Source organism: Musa acuminata, chromosome BXJ3-1 (genome assembly GCF_036884655.1).
Source record: "Musa acuminata AAA Group cultivar baxijiao chromosome BXJ3-1, Cavendish_Baxijiao_AAA, whole genome shotgun sequence".
Taxonomy (NCBI): Eukaryota; Viridiplantae; Streptophyta; class Magnoliopsida; order Zingiberales; family Musaceae; genus Musa; species Musa acuminata.
The window spans coordinates 44,245,486-44,265,816 of record NC_088349.1 but is presented as its reverse complement, the minus strand read 5'-3'; the positions used below and the strand labels follow the sequence as shown (position 1 = coordinate 44,265,816).

At 38.8% G+C, this 20,331-nt stretch overlaps 1 protein-coding gene across 2 annotated transcripts in view; it reads right to left on the bottom strand.

The window, feature by feature from the left end:
- LOC135581059 (uncharacterized) overlaps positions 1–20,331 on the bottom strand; it is a 73,646-nt gene that overhangs the window by 30,133 nt on the left and 23,182 nt on the right. For both annotated transcript variants that reach the window (XM_065135750.1, XM_065135751.1), the window contains 4 exons: positions 11,482–11,815; positions 11,015–11,196; positions 10,602–10,820; positions 2,389–2,575 (listed from right to left, as the gene is read on the bottom strand). In XM_065135750.1, coding sequence (XP_064991822.1) covers positions 2,389–2,575; positions 10,602–10,820; positions 11,015–11,196; positions 11,482–11,815 — 922 coding nt within the window. The remainder of the gene's footprint in view (positions 1–2,388; positions 2,576–10,601; positions 10,821–11,014; positions 11,197–11,481; positions 11,816–20,331) is intronic.

Sequence of the window (20,331 nt, the reverse complement as noted above, 5' to 3'; positions counted from 1 at the left end):
AAGACGATACCTCCGGAGTCAAAATTGGTGTTGTACTAATGCAAGATGGTCACCCCCTTGCTTATACCAATAAGGCATTATCTCCTTCCCATCTCAAAATGACTATTTATGACAAGGAGATGCTCGCGATTGTGCATGCGATGGCCAAATGGAGATCGTACTTGATCGGGCGACGCTTTCAAATCAAGACCGACCATAAAAGCCTAAAATATTTCTTGGAGTAGAAGATATCTTCTCCTGAGCAGCAAAAATGGGTAACAAAGCTTCTTGGATATGATTATGAAATAACTTACAAAAAGGGGAAAGAGAATATTATTTCAGATGCGCTTTCACGGCTACCCAAGCAAGCTGAATTTTCGGCCATTTCACTTTCGACTAGCAACATCCCTGAGGATATTAAGAGGGAATGGCAGGAAGATCCGGAGACCAGTAAGATAATAAAAAAATTGGAGGAAGCACCAAGCTCCGTGGCTCATTATAATTGGGATTCAAAAGAATTACGCTATAAGGGACACATTATGCTTGTGCCAAATTCTACTTGCATCTTCACGAGCAGATTTTGGACAAAGTTATTTCAGATGCAGGGCACTAAATTAAAAAGGAGTACGGCGTATCACTCACAAACCAACGACCAGACGAAAGTGGTAAACAGGTGCTTGGAGACAGCCCAAAGCCACCCATCAAATATGACTACCCAAGGAAAACTCCATGCCCAGTCGAGTGCCATTATTGATCGATGGATCGTGACCCGATGACAATGACCCACTACTGAAGTGCTAATATAGTGGGCGAACTTACCAACAAAAGGTGCCACTTGGGAGAACTATGACGACTTGAAAATCAAATTCCCAGAATTCATGGATTGTCAACCTCAAGGACAAGGCTGATTTAAAGAATTCATGGGTCTGTTAGGACTCTAGCTAGGAGAGTCCTAATTGAGATGGGCATTAAAGAGGTGAAGAGGCCGACTAGGGTTTGGAGGTTATTTCTTAGAGAAGAATTAGGGGTTGTGAAGGAATAAGAGTCTTGAGTAGGAGTCCTATTAGGAGTCATGAGTAGGAGTCTTAATTAAGGAGTCTTGAGTAGGAGTCCTATTAAGAGTTAGGGTTTAGAAACCCTATAAATAGCTATGTATTCATCCTCTTTTGATAAGCAATAGATGAATATTTTCTGCAGCCTTTGAGTAGCAACTTAGAGAAAGGAACCCCTATAGAGTTCCAAGGAGGCCGATCCCCTAAAGAGATCAACCCCAAGCTTAGAATCTGTAAGGGTTCTAACATGATAATACTCACTCTTAGAGGACTTATCGCTATGATTCATGTATTTGGTTCGATAAGATTAATTTAAGTCATTAAATTAAACATATGGACCAAGACGAAGAATGTAACTATTCTCATTAAATTTCTTCATTTATTATGCAACAATTCTCATATTAAATTTCTTCATTCATTGTCATTAAATTTCTTTATTTATTGTGGTCCAAACATTTTGAACTTAAATTAATCCTTGAACGTTATGGAGGTTGATGATAATGGAGAAAAACTTTCTTGATGGTAGAACGTCTATATATAAATGAGTTTTTTGTCCCTGGGCTCTGTCTCTATTTTAAGAATTTTTTTACCATCTAAAATGAGAGTTGTGAGCCAAGAAATGCCAAAATACTAAGAGAAACCATTGAAATTCTCAACAATAATGGCAGGGTATATGTAATTTTCATATTAGTAATTTCCCATTAGTTCTTTGTGTTTCTATTTTGGTGTTTTAGAAACACATTTAGGTCTTAAATTGTCTTACAATATAAACATATGCTTGTCCACAATAGACAAGATTGACTTGATGAGTTAAGTTGAGATTGCACCTTTAATCATACATCAAGTTATTACTTGCAATCAGCAATAGAGAGATCTAATACATAATCATGTACTTTGCACATGAAGAAACCTTCTGGACCACAACGACATGTGAGAAGCCCTTGTTGGGTCATTATAGCAAACATGAACTCAGGTTATGATCAGCTATAATAGAGTTAAACTTGTGTATTTCTGTGAAATGTAAGTTAATTCTTCCAAAATTCATTGTGTACCTAAGTGGCTTATAGTACTTAGATCATGTAATAAATAATTGTGCCTAGAATCAATGAGTTATCAGCCATTAACACAAATGCTGTTCTTTCCTAGATAAACTAACAATGATGACAACCAAAAACTATACATTGGCCATTCCCAGGTATCTCTGCAACCAATTTCTAAAACACATATAATTTAGTAGCATGCTGCCATTAGGCAACCAATAGTTAAAATTTAAATCAGTTTAGAGAAGGTTGGGTGCTAATTATTGTTACCACTGAGGAATTTAAACTTAATAACTGGTAAAACTTAATCAGATCACCTGAAGCGTTGGGGGCCTTAAGGAGATTCGATCACTTGTGGCAACTTGTGGGCTATCAACTGCAATAAGTGCCAACTCTCCATGCTCAGCAAATGCCCTACTTTGAGCTTCTTGGGCTTTCATTTCCTCCTTCTTTCTCTTGGTTTCCAGATCAATTGGTGCAACTCCAGCATCTACAAAAACACATCTATAAAGCATAAAGCAATTAGACTTATGAAAATAGGCATTTGGTCATCCGGTAAAACCAAACAATTCATCTTATTGATGCTTGAAAAAATTATTAGTGTGGAGACTGATAAACTAAGAAAATCATAAAACAAAAGGGATACCACTATAAACTTTATAACATGTTAGATGCCTAAACAAGGAGTAAATCTGATGGAAAGGAATTGAAAAGCATTCCAAGATCCTGAACCACCTAGGAATGTTCCAGTTTTTTTTAGACAATGTATTTACAAGTTGAATTGGTCCTGCATTTTGAAACTTATCCAAACCTATTCATAACAAGTCCCAAGATATGTATATAAACTAATTTGCTTCCAATGTGATTAAAGCAAGTTCATCTTATTTGTATCAGACTCTGCATCAGCTGGTTAGGGCCACTTAGAAGCTAGAAACAGATAATTCCATCTACTGTGATAAGGAATACGATATGTAGAAAACACAGACACAAATAATCATTTGCTTAACTAATGCTCTTTGTAAAAAATCTCATGATTAAGAGATTCTGAATTTCATAATTAAGATATTTTATAATCTCATAATTAAGAAAATTCATACTCTATTTTGGACCACTCAGTCTGTATCAAATCAGCACATATTATAGGAAATAAATTAGAATGAAATATTATACATAATTTCATTAGTTATACGGGTTATAATTAGCCTATATATGTCTTCCTTTGTATACAGAAAAGATTAATGAATGAGAAAAATTATATTCTCTTGTGTTTACGGTATCAAAGCCTGGGTTTTATAGGAATCATTTTTTTTCTTTTTTTCAACCTTAATTGCTGACAGTCCTCTATTCTGTCACTGTCCAAATCATCCCCAACTACTTCTTTGCTAACCTATGCTACTATGTTTGGAGGAGAGAAGATGAAACCAATGCCTCCATCTCCAACAAGCAGCTTAGGTGACAATCCATCCTTGCTGATTACAACGTATAATTTCAATGGACAAAAATTTCTTTATTGATCTCAGTCCATAAAATTGTATATTCGAGAAAGAAGAAAGATCGACTATTTGACCAAAACAACAATAACACCTGCAGAGGATGATTCCAAGTTCGAAGTATGAGATTCTAAAAATACCATGATCATATCATGGTTGATAAACTATATAGAACCAAAAATTAGCCAAACATATATATTTTTACTAATAGCAAAAGAGTCATGGGATGATGTAGTCGAGATATATTCAAATATGAGAATTTCAGGCCAAGTATTTGATATCACAAACAAGATCAAAGAGATTAAACAAGGTAATACTAGTGTTACAAAATACTTTAATATCTTGAATACACTGTAGCAAGAGCTTGATATTTTTTATGATTTTGAATGGTCATGTGTTGCTGATAGTGTTCAATACATAAAAATGCTTGATAGGGATCGAGCATTTTAATTTTTGGCAAGTTTAAACAAAGAAATAGATGAAGTTTGCGGACAGATATTGGGGAAGGATCCATTGCCAACTCGCCAAACTATATTCTCCAAAGTTAGGAGGGAGGAAAGTAGAATACAAGTCATGATACAATCTTCCACTCCATCTATAGTTGTGAAAAATTATGTACTTACTATGACAACTGAAATTAATTCTTTTGCTAATGTTATGAAACATAAATAATGGAAGGGAGATGATAAAAGAAAATTATGGTGTGATTTTTGTAATAAACTAACACACATAAGAGAAACTTGCTGGATGATACATGGATAACTAACAAACTGGAAGAACAATCGAGTTCTAGATAAGGCTAATGGTTAAGAATTTTAAATAGATAATCAATCTGCCAACACCTCTAAAGGAGCCAAAACGGCTCTATTCAATAGGAAACAAATTGAGCAATTGTTTAAGTTTCTAAACCAGTCCTAAAAATATGATATTAAAATAAGAAAATCAGGTACAAAATCACAATGTCACATTAATAAAAAGTCTCAAAAATCAAAACAATAAAATTTTACATCAAATTTATTGAGTTTCTCTGTACACTTGCCATTTATTCTGAAACCTAACAATAATTTTAAATAAATAAAAATTAATAGTATTAAAATAAAAATAATATATTATTAATCTAATAAATAAAAATACTATTATTAGTATACAGTTAGCAGTATACTGTTAATATACTATTAACAGTATAGTGAGAAGAGTGTGAGAAGATCGAGGCTGCTGAGGCAACGACAGCGGTAGTAGGCGACAGCCGTAGTTGGAGCGGGAGCAGGAGCGGCGAGCGGCGGTGGCAGCAGGAGCGGCGAGCGGCGGTGGCAGCGGGAGCGGCGAGCGACAATTAGAGTAGGAGCAGGAGCAGCAAGCGACAGCGGGAGCGGCGAGCAACAGTGGGAGCGACGGTAGCAGCGGCGAGCGACAGCGGGAGCGACGACAGCAGCGACGAGCGACGATTGTGGCAGCGGCAAGCAGTCGGCGAGTAGCGATTGTGGCAACGGCGAGTAACGACAATAGCGGTGAGCAGTGATAGTGGCAGCGGCAGCAGAGAGCAACGACAGCGGAGAAGAATCTCGATGACAAAATCGTGTGTTAGGGTTAGGGAAGTCGGGGAAATCGCGAGAGGGAGCCTGATATCGTTGATTTAGTTGGTTCGATTGAACCAACTAAAGCACCGGAGACCAACCAGACCTAAAAATCTAGTTCGGTGACCTAGTTTAACCTAGGCGCTCGCTTGACGCGCCTAGTGCCTGGGCTCGAGCGAGCGTCCAGTGCCTGGGCTCGGGCAAGCGCCCAGGCCTCTTTGAAGCGCGCCGCCTGGAAATGAAGCGAGGCGCTCGGGCCTCGCCTCGCCTCACCCGAGCACCTATTGTAATCACTATTCCTCCTACACACCTTGTCTTGGAAACTCTAAAATAAAAGTTGCTGATGGATCACTTTCTTCTATAGCAAGAAAAGGCACATTGGTAATTTCAGATTTTATTGTATTAAATTCTATACTTCATGTTCTTAACTTGTCTCGTAACTTATTGTTTATTAGAAACTCACAAAGGATTTGTATTGCATTGCCAAATCCTTTCCTTCTCATTGTGAATTTTAGAACCTATATTTGAGGAAGACGATTGGCAGTGCTAAAGATAATAAAGGACATTTGGGGTCCTAAAGTAACAATTTGTCTAGAACCAAATGATTTATAACATTTATTGATGACCATACAAGAATATGTTGGCTTTACCTCTTAAAAGAAAATTTTGATGCTGAAAAACCTTTTAAAAACTTTTATACCATGATCCAAAATCAATTCCAAACAAATGTACAAATTTTGAGAATTGACAATGGTAGAGAATACTTTAATACCATTCTTGGTTCCTACTTGTTAGAGTACAAAATAACCCACTATACTTCATTTGTTGATAGCTCCCAATAAAATGGTATTGCATAATGAAGAAATAGACACCTACTTAAAGTAGTATGCTCTCTTTTATTTACCACTTATGTTCCTAAATATCTTTGAAGAGATATCATTCTTCCCAAGGTTCTTAATTTTGTACTGTACTGACGTTTTGAGTTTTGCTCTATACAGTACGAAACGGGCGTACCAAGCAATATGCTAGGGTGTACCGCTCTATGTGTGTGTGTGTGTGTGTGTATATATATATATATATATATGTGTGTGTGTGTGTGTGTGTGTGTGTATTATATAAAAATATAAAAAATAAGAAAAAGGAGGCGTACGCTACCTCGGTGGCATCGCCTCCTTTTCTTCTCCTCGTCAGACACGGTCTTCTCCTCATCTGTGGCGTTCGCCTCAAATGTCTCAGGCCTCAGATGTCTCCAAAGAACACGGTGAAGGCCGCAGGCGTCTCCAACCTTCGGCGAAGAACGGGGCGAAGAAGAAGCCGAGCCGCCGCCTCTCCGTTACCTCCTGGATAGGGATCCTCAAGGGAGGGCAGCACCGGATCAGGGAGCGTCAAGGTTCTCCTGATTCTCCCTTTTCTTTGAGCGCCTTCTCCCTCGACACTTTTTCTTTCCTCATCGCAGCCAGGCTGATACCACCCGATAGCCGGAGGCGACAATCAAAATATCGACCGTTACCACCCGATACAATCCTATATCATCTGATATAGGGCTAGGTCAATAGTACTGCACGATAGCAATCGATCTGCTGGCAAACCGGTACGTACTGCTCAGTATAAGCGGTATCACTCGAAATTAAAATCCTTGATTCTTACTACATATTTGATTAATCAAACAGCTACCAGAATATCTAATCTTCAAACACCTCTTGATCATTTGTCCTCCATTTATCCACATGTAAAATTGTTTAACTCTTCCACATAAAGGTAGTTAGGTGCATTTCTTTTAACCATATTTATAACCATCATTGAAGTAAACTTAAACCTTGTGCATTAAAGTGTATGTTCATTAGCTACTCAAAAAGGTTACAAATATTATGATCATATATCAAACAAAAAGTATATCACTATGGATGTCACATTCTTTAAGAGAATTTTAACCAAGAAGATTATTTTTAGGAATACCAATCTTGATTTCTTTATTAGATTCATCTCCTACTTTCACTCTACCAAACTTACCTGCCAACAACTAACTAGTCCTATTGATACTCTGGAATCCAAATTTCCAGCACCATAACATAAATCTCAAATGCCACAACATGCCATTGGACAGTCTAGTTCAAGGGGAGATATCACTATGATTGCACCTAAGCTTCGTGTGTATTTAAGACAGTGAAATTTAGGAAAGGTCGATGTTTACCCTCCTGAGTACTGCTAAGAGTTTAAATCGATAGCAGATCCAGACAAACACAAGTAATTCTATTCCTTCCTCAAATCTTGATGTTCCCATTGCTATTTGAAAAGGAATTAGATCTTATACGATATGTCCTATATTTAAATATATATCCTATCATAGATTGTCTCCCGCCTTTAAAGCTTTTACACCTCACTTGTCTAGTTAAAAATTTTAAAAAATATATATGATGCTCTATTAATTCCAGAATGGAGAGAGTTATGGAGGAGATGAGAACTCTTTAAAAGAATGATACTTGAATGGTGGTGCATCTGCAAAAGGGGAAGAATCCAATGGGATGCAAATAGATGTTTACTGCTAAATATAGGGCAGATGATTCTATTAAAAGATACAAAGCCAGATTGGTTGCAATAGGATTACTTAAATATATGGTATTGATTACTAAGAAACATTTGCTCCGATTGCAACTAAATACTATTCGAGTATTGTTATCTCTTGCAGCTAATTTTGAATGATCTTTACATTAATTAGATGTGAAAAATGCCTTTCTCGATGGAGAGCTAGGGGAAGAAGTGTACATGGATCTGCCACCCAACTTTGAGAATTTGCATGGTGTGCAAATTGAGAAGACCTCTTTATAGTCTTAAGCAATCACCACGTGTATGGTTTGAGAGGTTCACAAGGTTAGTTCGTGGCCACAGTTACACTCAAAGTCACTCGGACAGTACAATGTTCTATAAACACTCAGATAAGAGAGATATTACTATTCTTATAGTTTATGTTGATGATATTATCATAACAAGTAATGATGTCTCAGAATTAAAGAAATTGAAGTATATCCTAGCCAAAGAGTTTAAAATTAAAGATATTAGCTAGCTAAGATATTTTTTGGGCATAAAAATATCAAGATCAAATAATAGGATATTTGTTTCACAAAGAAAATACAACCTAGATCTTTTAGAAGAGACATGGATGCTTAGTTATAAACTTATGGACACTCCAATAGATCTCAATCATAAATTGAGATGTCCTTTTCAAAGAGCCACGGTAGATGCAATCAAATATCAAAGATTGGTAGGTCAGTTGATTTACCTATCTCATACTCACCTAGACTTGGCATTTGCAGTGATTGTAGTGAATCAATTTATGCATTCACCACATGGAGAACAACTAGAGATAGTATACAAGATCCTTAGATATCTGAAAAGGATTCTAGGCAAGGGATTATTATTCAGAAAGGACAAGTATATAAGAATTGAGACTTCCATTGATGTTGATTGGGCAAGATCAATAAGTGATCAGAGATCAACTTCAGGATATTGTACATTTATTGGAGTTGGTGACTTGGAGGAGCACGAAGCAGACAGTTGTTGCTAGAAGTAATGCTGAAGCAGAGTTCAGTAGTAACACAAGGTATTTGTAAACACTTATGGTTAAAAATGCTTCTAAAAGAATTACGAATACCCACTGAAACTTTTATGAGGCTATACTATGAGTCTATGACAATAAGGCTACTATCAACATTGCTCATAATCTAGTGCATCATGATAGAACAAAACATGTTGAAGTAGATCGACATTTCAAAAAGGAGAAAATTAAAGAAGGAAATATATACATACCTCATATTCTTACAAAGATGCAACCAACATATATTCTTACTAAATGGCTTCAAAAATCTTATGAGGATCTACCTAGCAAGTTGGGAATTATTGACATCTTCGAGGCAGCTTGAGAGGTAATATAGAAATTCCTATGATTAAGCGATTTTGAATCTCATAATTAAGAAATTTTATAATCTCATAATTAAGGGAATCTATCTCCTATTTTGGGTCACTCAATCGGTATCAAATCAGTCCATATTATAAGAAATGAATTAGAATACAATATTATAGAAAAATCAATTTCCTTAATTGTACATATTATAATCAACTGCCTATATATGTCTTTCTTTATATATATAAAAAAATTAATAAATAAAAAATTATATTCTCTTGTGTTCATCCTCTGATTAATTTATGAAGAAATATGAACATTGCTTTACCAAGACAAATATTTGTTTTATAAGGAACAGTTAGATTCAAAGTGGGCCAAGGCAATAGGTATCTAGTCCACCATTTCACATGTGACTGCAATGAAAAAAATAATTATAATTTACGGTCACTAGAATTAATATAACAAACAAGTAAAATAAATCATGGAAAGTTATTTTTGTACTTCTGTCATGATAAAGATGACCAAACTACTATAGAATATCCTCAAACCTTGTATTAGTGAGAGACTCATATATCCTTTTTTTTATTGTATACATGTGCATGATGCAGATAATTATAAGCAATCATTAATAGTAAATTATGATGATAAGGATATTTAGTCCCACATTAGTTGAGTAGTAGGAGAACCAAGGGCTTATAAGTCCATCGGGTCACCCTTACACTCAAAGGTGCCTTTTGGGGCTCACAAGCCCCGAAAGGACAAAACCGTGCAGGCATGCCCAAAGCAAACAATTCCTCGCGAGCCTACGGAGTCGCACCAATGACGACCAAATATTGACTTTTCAAATTGGCGCTAAAAGGAGAACCATGAGCCCTTGACTCTCTTACAAGAGGGAGCACTGATAAGGACATTTCATCATACATTGATTGAGCAGGAGAACCAATAGCTTATAATAAGTCCACCGGGTCACCCTTACACTCGAAGGCGCCTTTTGGGTTTCACAAGTCCCGAAAGGGCAAAACCATATGGGCACGCTCAAAGCGAACAATTCCGCACGAGCCTATGGGGTCGCACCAATGATAACCAAATGTTGACTTATCATATTAGCACTAGAAAGAGGACCATGAACCCTTGGCTCCCCTATGGGGGGAGCATTGATAAGGACATTTAGTCCCACATTAGTTGAGTAGGAGAACCAATAGCTTACAAGCCCGTTGGGTCACTTTTACCTTTAAAGGCCCGAAAGGGCAAAACCATGCGAGCACACCCAAAGCGGATAATTCCTCGCGAGCCTACGGGGTTGCACCAATGACGACCAAATGTTGACTTATTACATGGTAATAAAAACATCTACAAACTTGAACCAAAATAACAAATTCAAGTATGATTTATACATATAAGAGAAATTCTCAATACTATTTATCACAATAACTATAAACTGATGCATCTTTAGATTTGACTAAAAAAGCAATAAAAGAGAGAAAAGGTAATTATTTTCTGTATATCTGTAGTTAGATTCAATGAATATAACTATCTTGAGAAGTGATTGGTATATCTGTATATCTTACTCAATTGTAGTTGGGGTAGCAACAAAAAGCTGCCTGCGATGCCAGACAGCACAAGTAGCAAAGGGAATTGCCACATCTCCCAGATATCTAAACTGAGGGCGCAAGGAAGATATAACAATGTATTGATGATAAGCAAAGGCACAATATTCAACAGTTCGATCCCATGCAGTCCACTCTGGCTGGGAGAGAAGGCCACTCACAGGCTGGTAGGTCTCCCAACTGCAATGTTTAAGTGATAAAGAAGTCATCTCTGATAAAAAAAAAAGGATACACTAAGAAGAAAACTACAGCTAAAATAAAAGGGTATGAGATACTTATATAGATAATGGCAATGTGCAACTGTGATTAATCAATTCAATAAACAAAATACTGAATAAAAATGTCAAATGTGTGTGCAGTAAAACTCATGCCACCTGTATAGCTGGAAGTTCTGAGGTGCAGCACCCACAGCAGGTTTTTTGGAAGAAAAAGGATCATCAGCTGCACCAAAAGACGACATTGACTGAGTTGAATAAGCAGTTGCAGCCATAGGGCTGATCCTCCGTGATGTTCGATATGCAACACCAAGCAATGCACCACCATGCAATCCAATTACCTTCAAAGCAAGATTGTTAAGATAGAAAACAGTTAAATCTACCAATTTGAACAAAATGCTTTCCAAATATATCAATCAGAAAACACTGCACTATGATAGACCATAGGCAGCAAAAAAACATACATGTGGAACCATAGGCAGAGAGACATTCAGTAACCATAAATCTTAAGAAGACTTGGGTAACTATATACAAGAACTATTTATTAGCATGTGTTGCATGAACAGAAACTTAGCCACTTTAATAGTTCAATAAGATAAGAAGAATATTAGGTGATGAAAACATACTGGATCACTACGACCTTCAATAGACCTTGTCATGACATGTGAAGTCCCATCATCCAGAAGAATACGCACTTGTACAGTTGCTGCAGAAGCTGCACTAGCAGCTGCTGCAGCAGCTTGAGCAGCTGCAGCAGCAGCTGCAGCTTCTTTTGCTTTTTTAGATGAACCCCCTTTAATAATTGGTATTCGAGGAGGCAATGAAGTTTCTGCTAAAGCATATCTGTCACCACATGTATCCCAAGCGAAAAGTCTTCCAGTCCCTGAATCAACAACTGACCAATCACTGGCCTTGTACACATAAAACGAAGGAATATCGGGCTGTATGATTGCTACATACCTAAATAAATAAAAAACGAGAAAACATTAGCACAATAACACTTGCAGAAGAATGTACTAATTTAATTTAGTTTTATATACATGCCAAATATGAATAAGAACTAATGTTTGCTATACCACCCGAGTCAATACAATATAGACGGTACAAACAAATTTGACTGGCGACCAAGACTTGGATTGCTCGAGTCCTCGTCGACACGCCTTAGCGTACCATGTCTTAATATATCGGTACAGATTGATACATACCAACATAATAAATCTATGAGACGACTTCGATACCTAAAATGACGAACCCTGGTATGAACAATACAATAGATTCTTTAATTAGGTAGCAGACAATATGTTTCAATTTATCATATGATTTAATTGGTGATTGCAGTAAAGATCATTAGTTAGATGGTGGGCCTTGTTGTATGGCTACTCCTTTGGATCTAGGTGACTAGGTTTTAAATCACGAGAATGCCTTTTTTTTCTTTAAAAGGGTAATGCAGTGTACATTGACTCTCCCTAAGGCCTAAACTTTGCATTGATGGGAGATTATCCACTGAATCACCTAATTAAGATCATAACAAGCATAGTACTTTATCTTATACTTTGCCTTATTGGTTCGTACTGGTATACCGACCAGCTATTAGTACGATACGTACTAAACTTTATCGAGCCATACCGCGTGTACCGACATATGGTACATGAGGGCATACCAATGTACTACCCATACCGGTCCCTTGTCTGATCGATACATATTGCTCATAGTGAGTGGTATGTCACAGTACGATAACCCTTGCTTTATCTCTTATCGACAGTTAAAAACTTGATATGTATGAAAAATTTTTCGATGCTCAAAAGTTCTAGACTCCTATATCGTTCAAAATGCAAATGTAGCAAAAGTCTCCTGTGGAATTAGATATGAACATGTTATCTGGACTAGCATATTTATGTGTCCTACGTTTTAGATTTGGGTAGAAAAGAGGGACTTTATAAGCTTAATCTTATCTGAAACCCCCTGCCTGTTAGATATAATCAAGCTGCTATTGGCTCTCTATAATTTAGATCTACCATCTTTCAAAATCCAAGGAAAGATGACAAATAAAGCAGCTAGAATCAACAGAAATGGCTTTGGTGGCTACTGAACTGTTCAAGGGAAGCAAAAGAACTGATCACAAAGTAAAAAAAAGAACATGCCATTACTGCCAACTTATGAGGGTTAATCATAGGGCTACCAGTGGAGGCATTATTTAGGTTGAAAGCAGTGTTTTGAAAAGATAATTACCTAGGTACCCAGGTGAGATGAGGCAAAGCCTAAGTGCCTCGAAGAGGGTTTGAGTGAGTCGCTTTAAACGGGCATGACTTACACATGCACTTGAGCCTAGGCGTTGGCAACTCAGGTGTGCACTTGAGTCAATGATGCCAAGGTTAGCCTCGGTCAATCAAATTGAATTAGTTGGTTCAGCTCAACCAACTATTTCAACCACTTATCTCCCCACAACCGACCCTTTATACCAGCGGGAGAGAAACCTTACACCATCGCAGTTGTTTGTTCTTGTGTCCTTTGTTCCTGTATCGTAAGACGTTGGTTACTCTCTTTCTCTACCTTACATGGTTGACCGTAGCCGCATGAACCTCACTTGAGCCCGAGATTGCAACCTTCCTTTGTTATATGTCGCTGCCTTCCTTTGCCAAGGTGTCATATTTTGCTGCCTTCCTCCTTGGCTCCGCCATATACGCCACTACCTTCCTCCACCAACCATTGTCTATAATTTCTCTATCTCCTCTTTCTCCTAATATAGGTACCCATAACAATGCAACTTTGATCTCTGCTCCTATTTCCTGCAAATGATCTCAGCTTGAGCATTGTTAGGACAAAACAACACCTTGTTAGGACTTTCCATCACCCTATTAGATGAAAATAAACTTGATTGAGCACCCTACTAGGACAAAAAAAACACCCTATAGCTGTAGGTTAGAAAAGAACTCAAGAAGGATCGAGGTTAGAAATACAACTATCTAAAGGATCCTAAAGATTCTAATGTCATGACTTTTACTTTCTACGAGAAAACCACTGAGGTGGCATTCTTCACGCAAAACAACATCAAGTCGGGAACTTTAAGAATGCATCATTATGGAAAAAGTCTCTTTGATGTAGAACAAGAGTTACAGAGCTATCGAATGATAGAAAGATACATAAGACCAAATCTTATAGTATTCTACTAGAGAATGATGATATTTAGAATTTTGGAGATGCATGTTGAAGAGGAAGATGATATAGAAAATATCAATGATAGTGGGGAGAGAGTTCTGGATAGAAGAGGAAAAGAAGTTGTTATTACTAAGAAGTCTAAAATTTCACAAAAGAAGCGACAAATGGTCTTGTACATGTTTCAAGAACCAAAGAAAGCTATACAAGGACAAAAAGGAGTAAAATTAGGACAAATAAGTATAAATGATGCTTGTAATAAGGAAATACGAGCAAGAACGATTCAATACATTGCTTGCTTCTCCTATCAAGTTAGAATTCCCTTTAATGCTTCTTGTTTAGATAGTTTTAAATAGATAATTAAAGTTATTGGAAGATATGATCCTAAATTAAAACATCTTATCATGAACTGATAGTTGCATTACTAAAAAGAGAGTTAAACTATACAAATGACTTATTGAAGGGCCATAAGAATGCATGGCAAGGTATGGTTGCTCTATTATATCACATGTTAGAACTGATAGGAGTCAAAGGAATATAAACAATTTTATGATCATATATTCTTTAGGAACAATGTTTGTGAAATCCATATATACAGCTTCCTTTATGAAATCTAGAAAAAAAAAATACTTTTATTGCTTGACAAGTTTATAAAAGAAATTCGAGAATAATATATTGTGCAAGTTGTAATAGATATAGTTGTTTCAATTGTCTGTTATAGCATACACAATATTTTCTTTTGAATGTTTTAAACTTATAATTACTTTAAGTCTCTAATTTGAATAGAAGCAACCATCTTATGAATTTTATTCTCCGTAAATTACTCCAAGCATAAAAGTTGCACTTGTATTCGACTCTATGTGAGGCACATTATGTTAATATAAAATTACAAGATATTACAAAGATTATAGATATCAAGAAGATCTCAGAGAGGATCATTTTTGTTGCTAGATTTATGTACAATTATATTAGGGCTTTGAGCATATCTAGATTCTAGAGAATTTATAAGCAACAAGGAATTGGTAAGATATGATGTCACTCAATTTTTCACTTTATTTTTTATATTGTAAAGTGTGTACAGGCAAAAGCACAACCTTAGAAATGTAGTTATCTTGTTGCACTGAGTGACAAGTAAATGAGTAAATGATATAAAAGGTAATAGAGCAAGTGATATTATCTTAATGTCATTCTTTTGGAATAATATGGTCTATGCATTAAAAGTAATAGGCCTTTTTGTTCGAGTTTTTCTTTTTCACAGATAATGAGAAAAGACCAATAATGAATTATATTTATGAGCCTATGGACAGAACTAAGGAAATAATTCAAATATTTTTTGATAAAAATAAAGAAAAGTATAAGAATATCTTGACCATCATAGACATAAGATGATAATACATCTTCATCAAACACTACATACAGCATAACACTATTTAAACCAAGGTCTGTCATACCGAATCGTACCGCCCGGTACGGGCAATACATACCGATCCGACAGGCTAACGGTACGCGAACCGCCCGCTACCGGTCACTGTAGCAGTGCACTGTAGCACTGTAGTGACTGTAGCACTGCAACAGTATAGTTACTGTTGCAGTGCACTGTTATAATAACAGTACAGTACACCAATATACTATAGCAATGCACTGTAGCAGTGCTACAGTGCGCGGTGCACCTGGTATACCGCTCGGTACACCTGGGTGTACCGCTCGGTACACCGTACCGTACCGGTACCGAGCCTAGGTCGAACACTGGTACGGTACGGTATTGCGAACCTTGATTTAAACTCAAAATTCCTTTATAAAAACCCTTCCATTGAGTTTGATGCAGAAATTATATTTAGGTTATATCAATGCATTGCAAGATTGATTCATAGTATTGAAGTTCAAGATAAGATCATAAATTAATTATCTTTATATAAGAATAATAAAAGTCTCTTTGAAATTTTTATAGCAATTCGATCAAGGGCTACTAAGTCCCTAGGTATTTATAACTACATATAATTAACATCATGTACATTTTTAAAATATATTATTATTAATAATTAAGTTAAAATTTACAGCTGAGTGTAGTGATTTAAAAAGCGTTGAGCGTCAAAAGACGCCAAGGTGCAAAAACGCCCGAGGCGCTAGGTGCTCGCCCGAGCGAAACGAGGTGCTAAAATATAAAAATATATAAATTAATTAATAAATATAATTATTTAAATAAAAATATGATATTAAATTAAAAAAATCTCACAGATTCACAATATCACATTAACAAAAAACTCAAAATTCAAAACAATAACAATAAATTCAAATAAATAAAAATTAACAGTGTTAAAATTAAAATAATATATTATTAATCTAATAAATAAAAAATATTATTACTAGTATACAATTAATAGTATATTGTTAATATACTATTAACAGTATACTATCAAGTCGATGTGAGTAGAGGAAGTAACAGTAACAGTAACGACAATGGCAACGAGAGCGGGAGCGACGATAGTGGCAAGCAGCGACAGCAGCGGCAGCGGTGTAAGAGTAAGATTAAGGCTGCTGACTGAGAGAAGCAGTAGCGGTAGTAGGAGCGGGAGTGGTGAGCGACGATAGTGACAACGGCAGCAGCGATGACGAGCAGCGATATATCACGGACAAACTTCTAAACAGGATGTTTGATGTAATGCTTATGTATGTCCATGTCTTTTGGTATGTTCATGCTTTGCACAACATGTAGAGGGACGGTCGAAGGCTTAATAGTCCCATTTTAGTTGGGTTTGGTGGCTACTTTAGGCTTGTAAATAAAGATTGTGTCATGTGGACACTTGTGAGAGATTTTCGGTCTGTAATGAACCATTTTGACCATTTGTTGTGCAATTGTTCAGAGCTTGTAAAGTCTGTTTGTAATTTGCATTGTCTATGAAGTGTTTCCTGGTATGTTTGCTTGTGGATCTTGAGTGAGGCGTTCTCTCTAACCCGTTTTCTCTTTCGTATGTCCTAAGGGACCATGCGAGGCTTCGGGGAGGCTGACCTTTGCGGACGGATACGCAAGGGTAACACACGACTTAGGCAAAACCAGCTAAGTCCGTGACAGATGGTATCAGAGCGGGACAAGCACTCATAGAAACACTTAGCATGCAAACGTGGGGGACCTAGCGGGGCTGCGTTGAGGGCAGTCAGCACACGCACGACCGTTTGGGGGAAAACGGGCATGGAGATGTAGGGAAAAATGAGTCGCTCGAAGGAGCGAGCATCTGAGATTGGCATTCAGAGGAATGGCCAACCCTTCTTGCAAGAGGCACCATGAGAACAGGCAAGCTTGGAAGAATACGGAGCGCACAAAGGTTGGGATGGCTGAGTTTGAGCTACGGCTCAACGTTGACAACTATACTTGATGGTGCTCAAGACAAGTGAGGCGCTTGGCAAAGGATGAGACCATGCAAGGTGAAATGAGTTGCTCAACCACCGAAAGAGTTATGCAAAGCTCACAGAGGTGAGGGGAATTGCTAACTCGAAGAATTTGGTACTCATGCATGGGCATGTATGCGGACGATGGAATGTTCGCGGCCATCCCAAGGCGACCGAAACTCGGCGCTATGGAGCATTAAAACTTTCTCTTCGGCATGTGAGGGATACGTCCGTAGGAGGCTGAAGTGTGCAGCAAGTTCAGCATGTTGCTAGGCCTTGAGTGGTGCAGCGGGGGCTGTATTGACGTCGAGTCGCAATCTAGCAAGTGCGTTTGTAGGAGGCAGAACAATGCATAGTTTGTTCAACAAATCGGAGTAGTCCAAGGGGATGGTGGTCTCCGAAACGAATAGAGATTTTGCTCCAACGGGACAGTTATCCAGGAGGGATAAGTCCCGGCTCTCCAAAGGGAGAATCATGTGGGACAGACCGTACATGTTGAGGAGTACCTCAACAAACAACAACTCCATGAAGCTCAATGGACCGAGCATGCAGCGAGGAGTCGTCGCATGATCTCGCTTGAGAGAATGCATTGGTGGATGCATTGCGATATTAAGTGAGGGAGCGACCCAAAGCAACACAAATGAAGGCACACTTGGAGTCGATATGGAGATCGGAGTCAAGGGAGGGCTAACCCGTGGAATGATGGGCGCGAGGGAAAATGAGGAGTGGAGCAACTTGGGTGTAACTTGGCGAAGTACCCAAGCCGCATGAAGGGAGCCAGCATAGAAGATGGAATATGGAGCAGGATCATGTTGTTCCATGGATCCTTCATTCTGACGGAGCGGACTCATCTTGCATGGTGCTAAAGATGAAGGGAGCTTCTAGGCGAATGCACCTTATCTCAGAGAAGCATTTGACGGAAGAACTAAGGTGACTCAACTTGCAAAGGCGAAGTTTGGTTCAGAAGGCCTTGGCACGGGGCAAGAGGACGCGGAGGCGAGTACTCTTGAAGAATATGCCATAGTGTTGCCAGTCAAGTTGCTAGGCAGGAAGCGGTGCGCAGCGGAGATTGTGCTGGTAGGGGCAGAGGCCCAGGATCCAGACAATGGTGCACCATTTTCAGCGAAGTCGATGGACTTTGAGCTACTAGGCGACGGACTGTCCTACAGCGGTGCTTCATCTAGGTGTGGCCCAAGAGTGGGTGGATGAAGGTCGATTGTCAAAGGAACGAACAAAATCGAAAGTGGAAGAGACCATACGATGTATTGGCAGAGGCTACACATAGAGGGATCACAATTCGAGTTCATCCCACAAGGATCATAATGCAATAGAGATGTCACCAGGAGGCGACATGGTGCAACGGATTATGGTGGAACAGTTCGTGGCAATGCGATACACACGACATAGTCCTGTGAGGGACTAGATCATACGGAGGTATGATCGGGAGCTACTAGAAGCTCCACTTCGGTGAACAACACGACGGCAAGAAGGGCTATGGATTCAAGGAGTGAAGGCCATGGTACCCATGGTACCACAGAGGCGGGTCTTCCGTGCGTGCATCGAATTTTGCATCGGATGAAAGCCTTGGTCATCAGCATATGGGGGCTGTGTTCCACCAAGGGAAAAGTTCGAATGCATGTACCAGTGAGTCCCATGGGAGGGACTTGATCATGTAGAGGTATGACCGAAGCAGCTGGAGAGTTGGACTGCTCCAGAGCCCATATTCGCTTAAGGGAGCCCGATAAGTCAGCGGACAAGGTCGAGTAAACGAACGTTGCTACCAAGGAAGCTAAGGAGAACAGAATCGGTGCAAATCCTACAACGTGATGGTAGAGGCCATGCATAGGAGTTGCAGTCTGTCTTTCCATCGACCAAAGGGAGCAGCTTGGAGAACACGGAGGTGTTGAAGTAGGGGGTTGAAAGGGGCGAGGAAGCGATGACGAGTCCAGAGGTTCTTAGCTACCCAAAATCAAGCATCAGTTAGAATGGAGGTGGACTCGGAGGAGTACCACAGAGACATATCTACTGATCGTGAAGAAAAGAGATACAGATACGAGGCAACGGATAGTAGGGCCATGGACATAGCAGCTCCATGGTACCGCAGAGGCGGGACTTCCATGAAAGCCATTGATCCTTTGCTCACATGGAGGGAGAGCGCTTGGCCGTGAAAGGGGTCGAGGAGATGGAACATGCAGAGGCAAACTCCAAGTACCGAGACAAGGCTGAAGGGCAGAGGCCAAGGAACTTCGTAAGACCGGTGTCAACGAGGTTCTCATCAAGATAGCCGAAAGTGAAGGACTTCAGGTCATGCAAGAGTGCACGACCAAGGAACGAAGCAGGCAGTACGCGGTGCTATACCTTTGCTACTCAGTGGAGTAGGTGGCCGAGTTGATGGAGAAGACGGTACAATCCCAGAGGCGACCAAATCTATTAGAGAATTACTCGAAGTTGGGGTGAAAACTTCCTGCATTCCAGAAGTTCAATGACATTGAGAAGGTGAATCACAATAACTAACTCAACGCAAGGAATGCAAATACTTCAAGTGCTTCAGAAGTATGAGCAAAGAGCAGGCGAAGGCCAGTAACCAGCTCTATGCATGGAGTACAACCTCGAGGAGACGGGCGAGTCAAGTAACCTTTGCATTCTCAACCCTTAAGAGAATGGGCGAAACCGAGAACCCCAATTCTCTTATCTATCCAGCAGAGGAGCTCTGCACAGGTTCAAAGACCCCTCGAAGATAATAGAAGACAATAGTTGTAAAATCCTCACCAACGGTGATCAATGCTACTGAGAGTACATTGTCCGCTTCATTTCCCAACGAAATGCCAATCGAAAGCGGAAGTGATGCGAATCTACTTGGAAGTGACAACTAAGTGAAAGAAAAGTCAATGGGCAAATTTTGTGGAGGAAGGACCCAAAACTTCAGAAGTTTGCGAGGC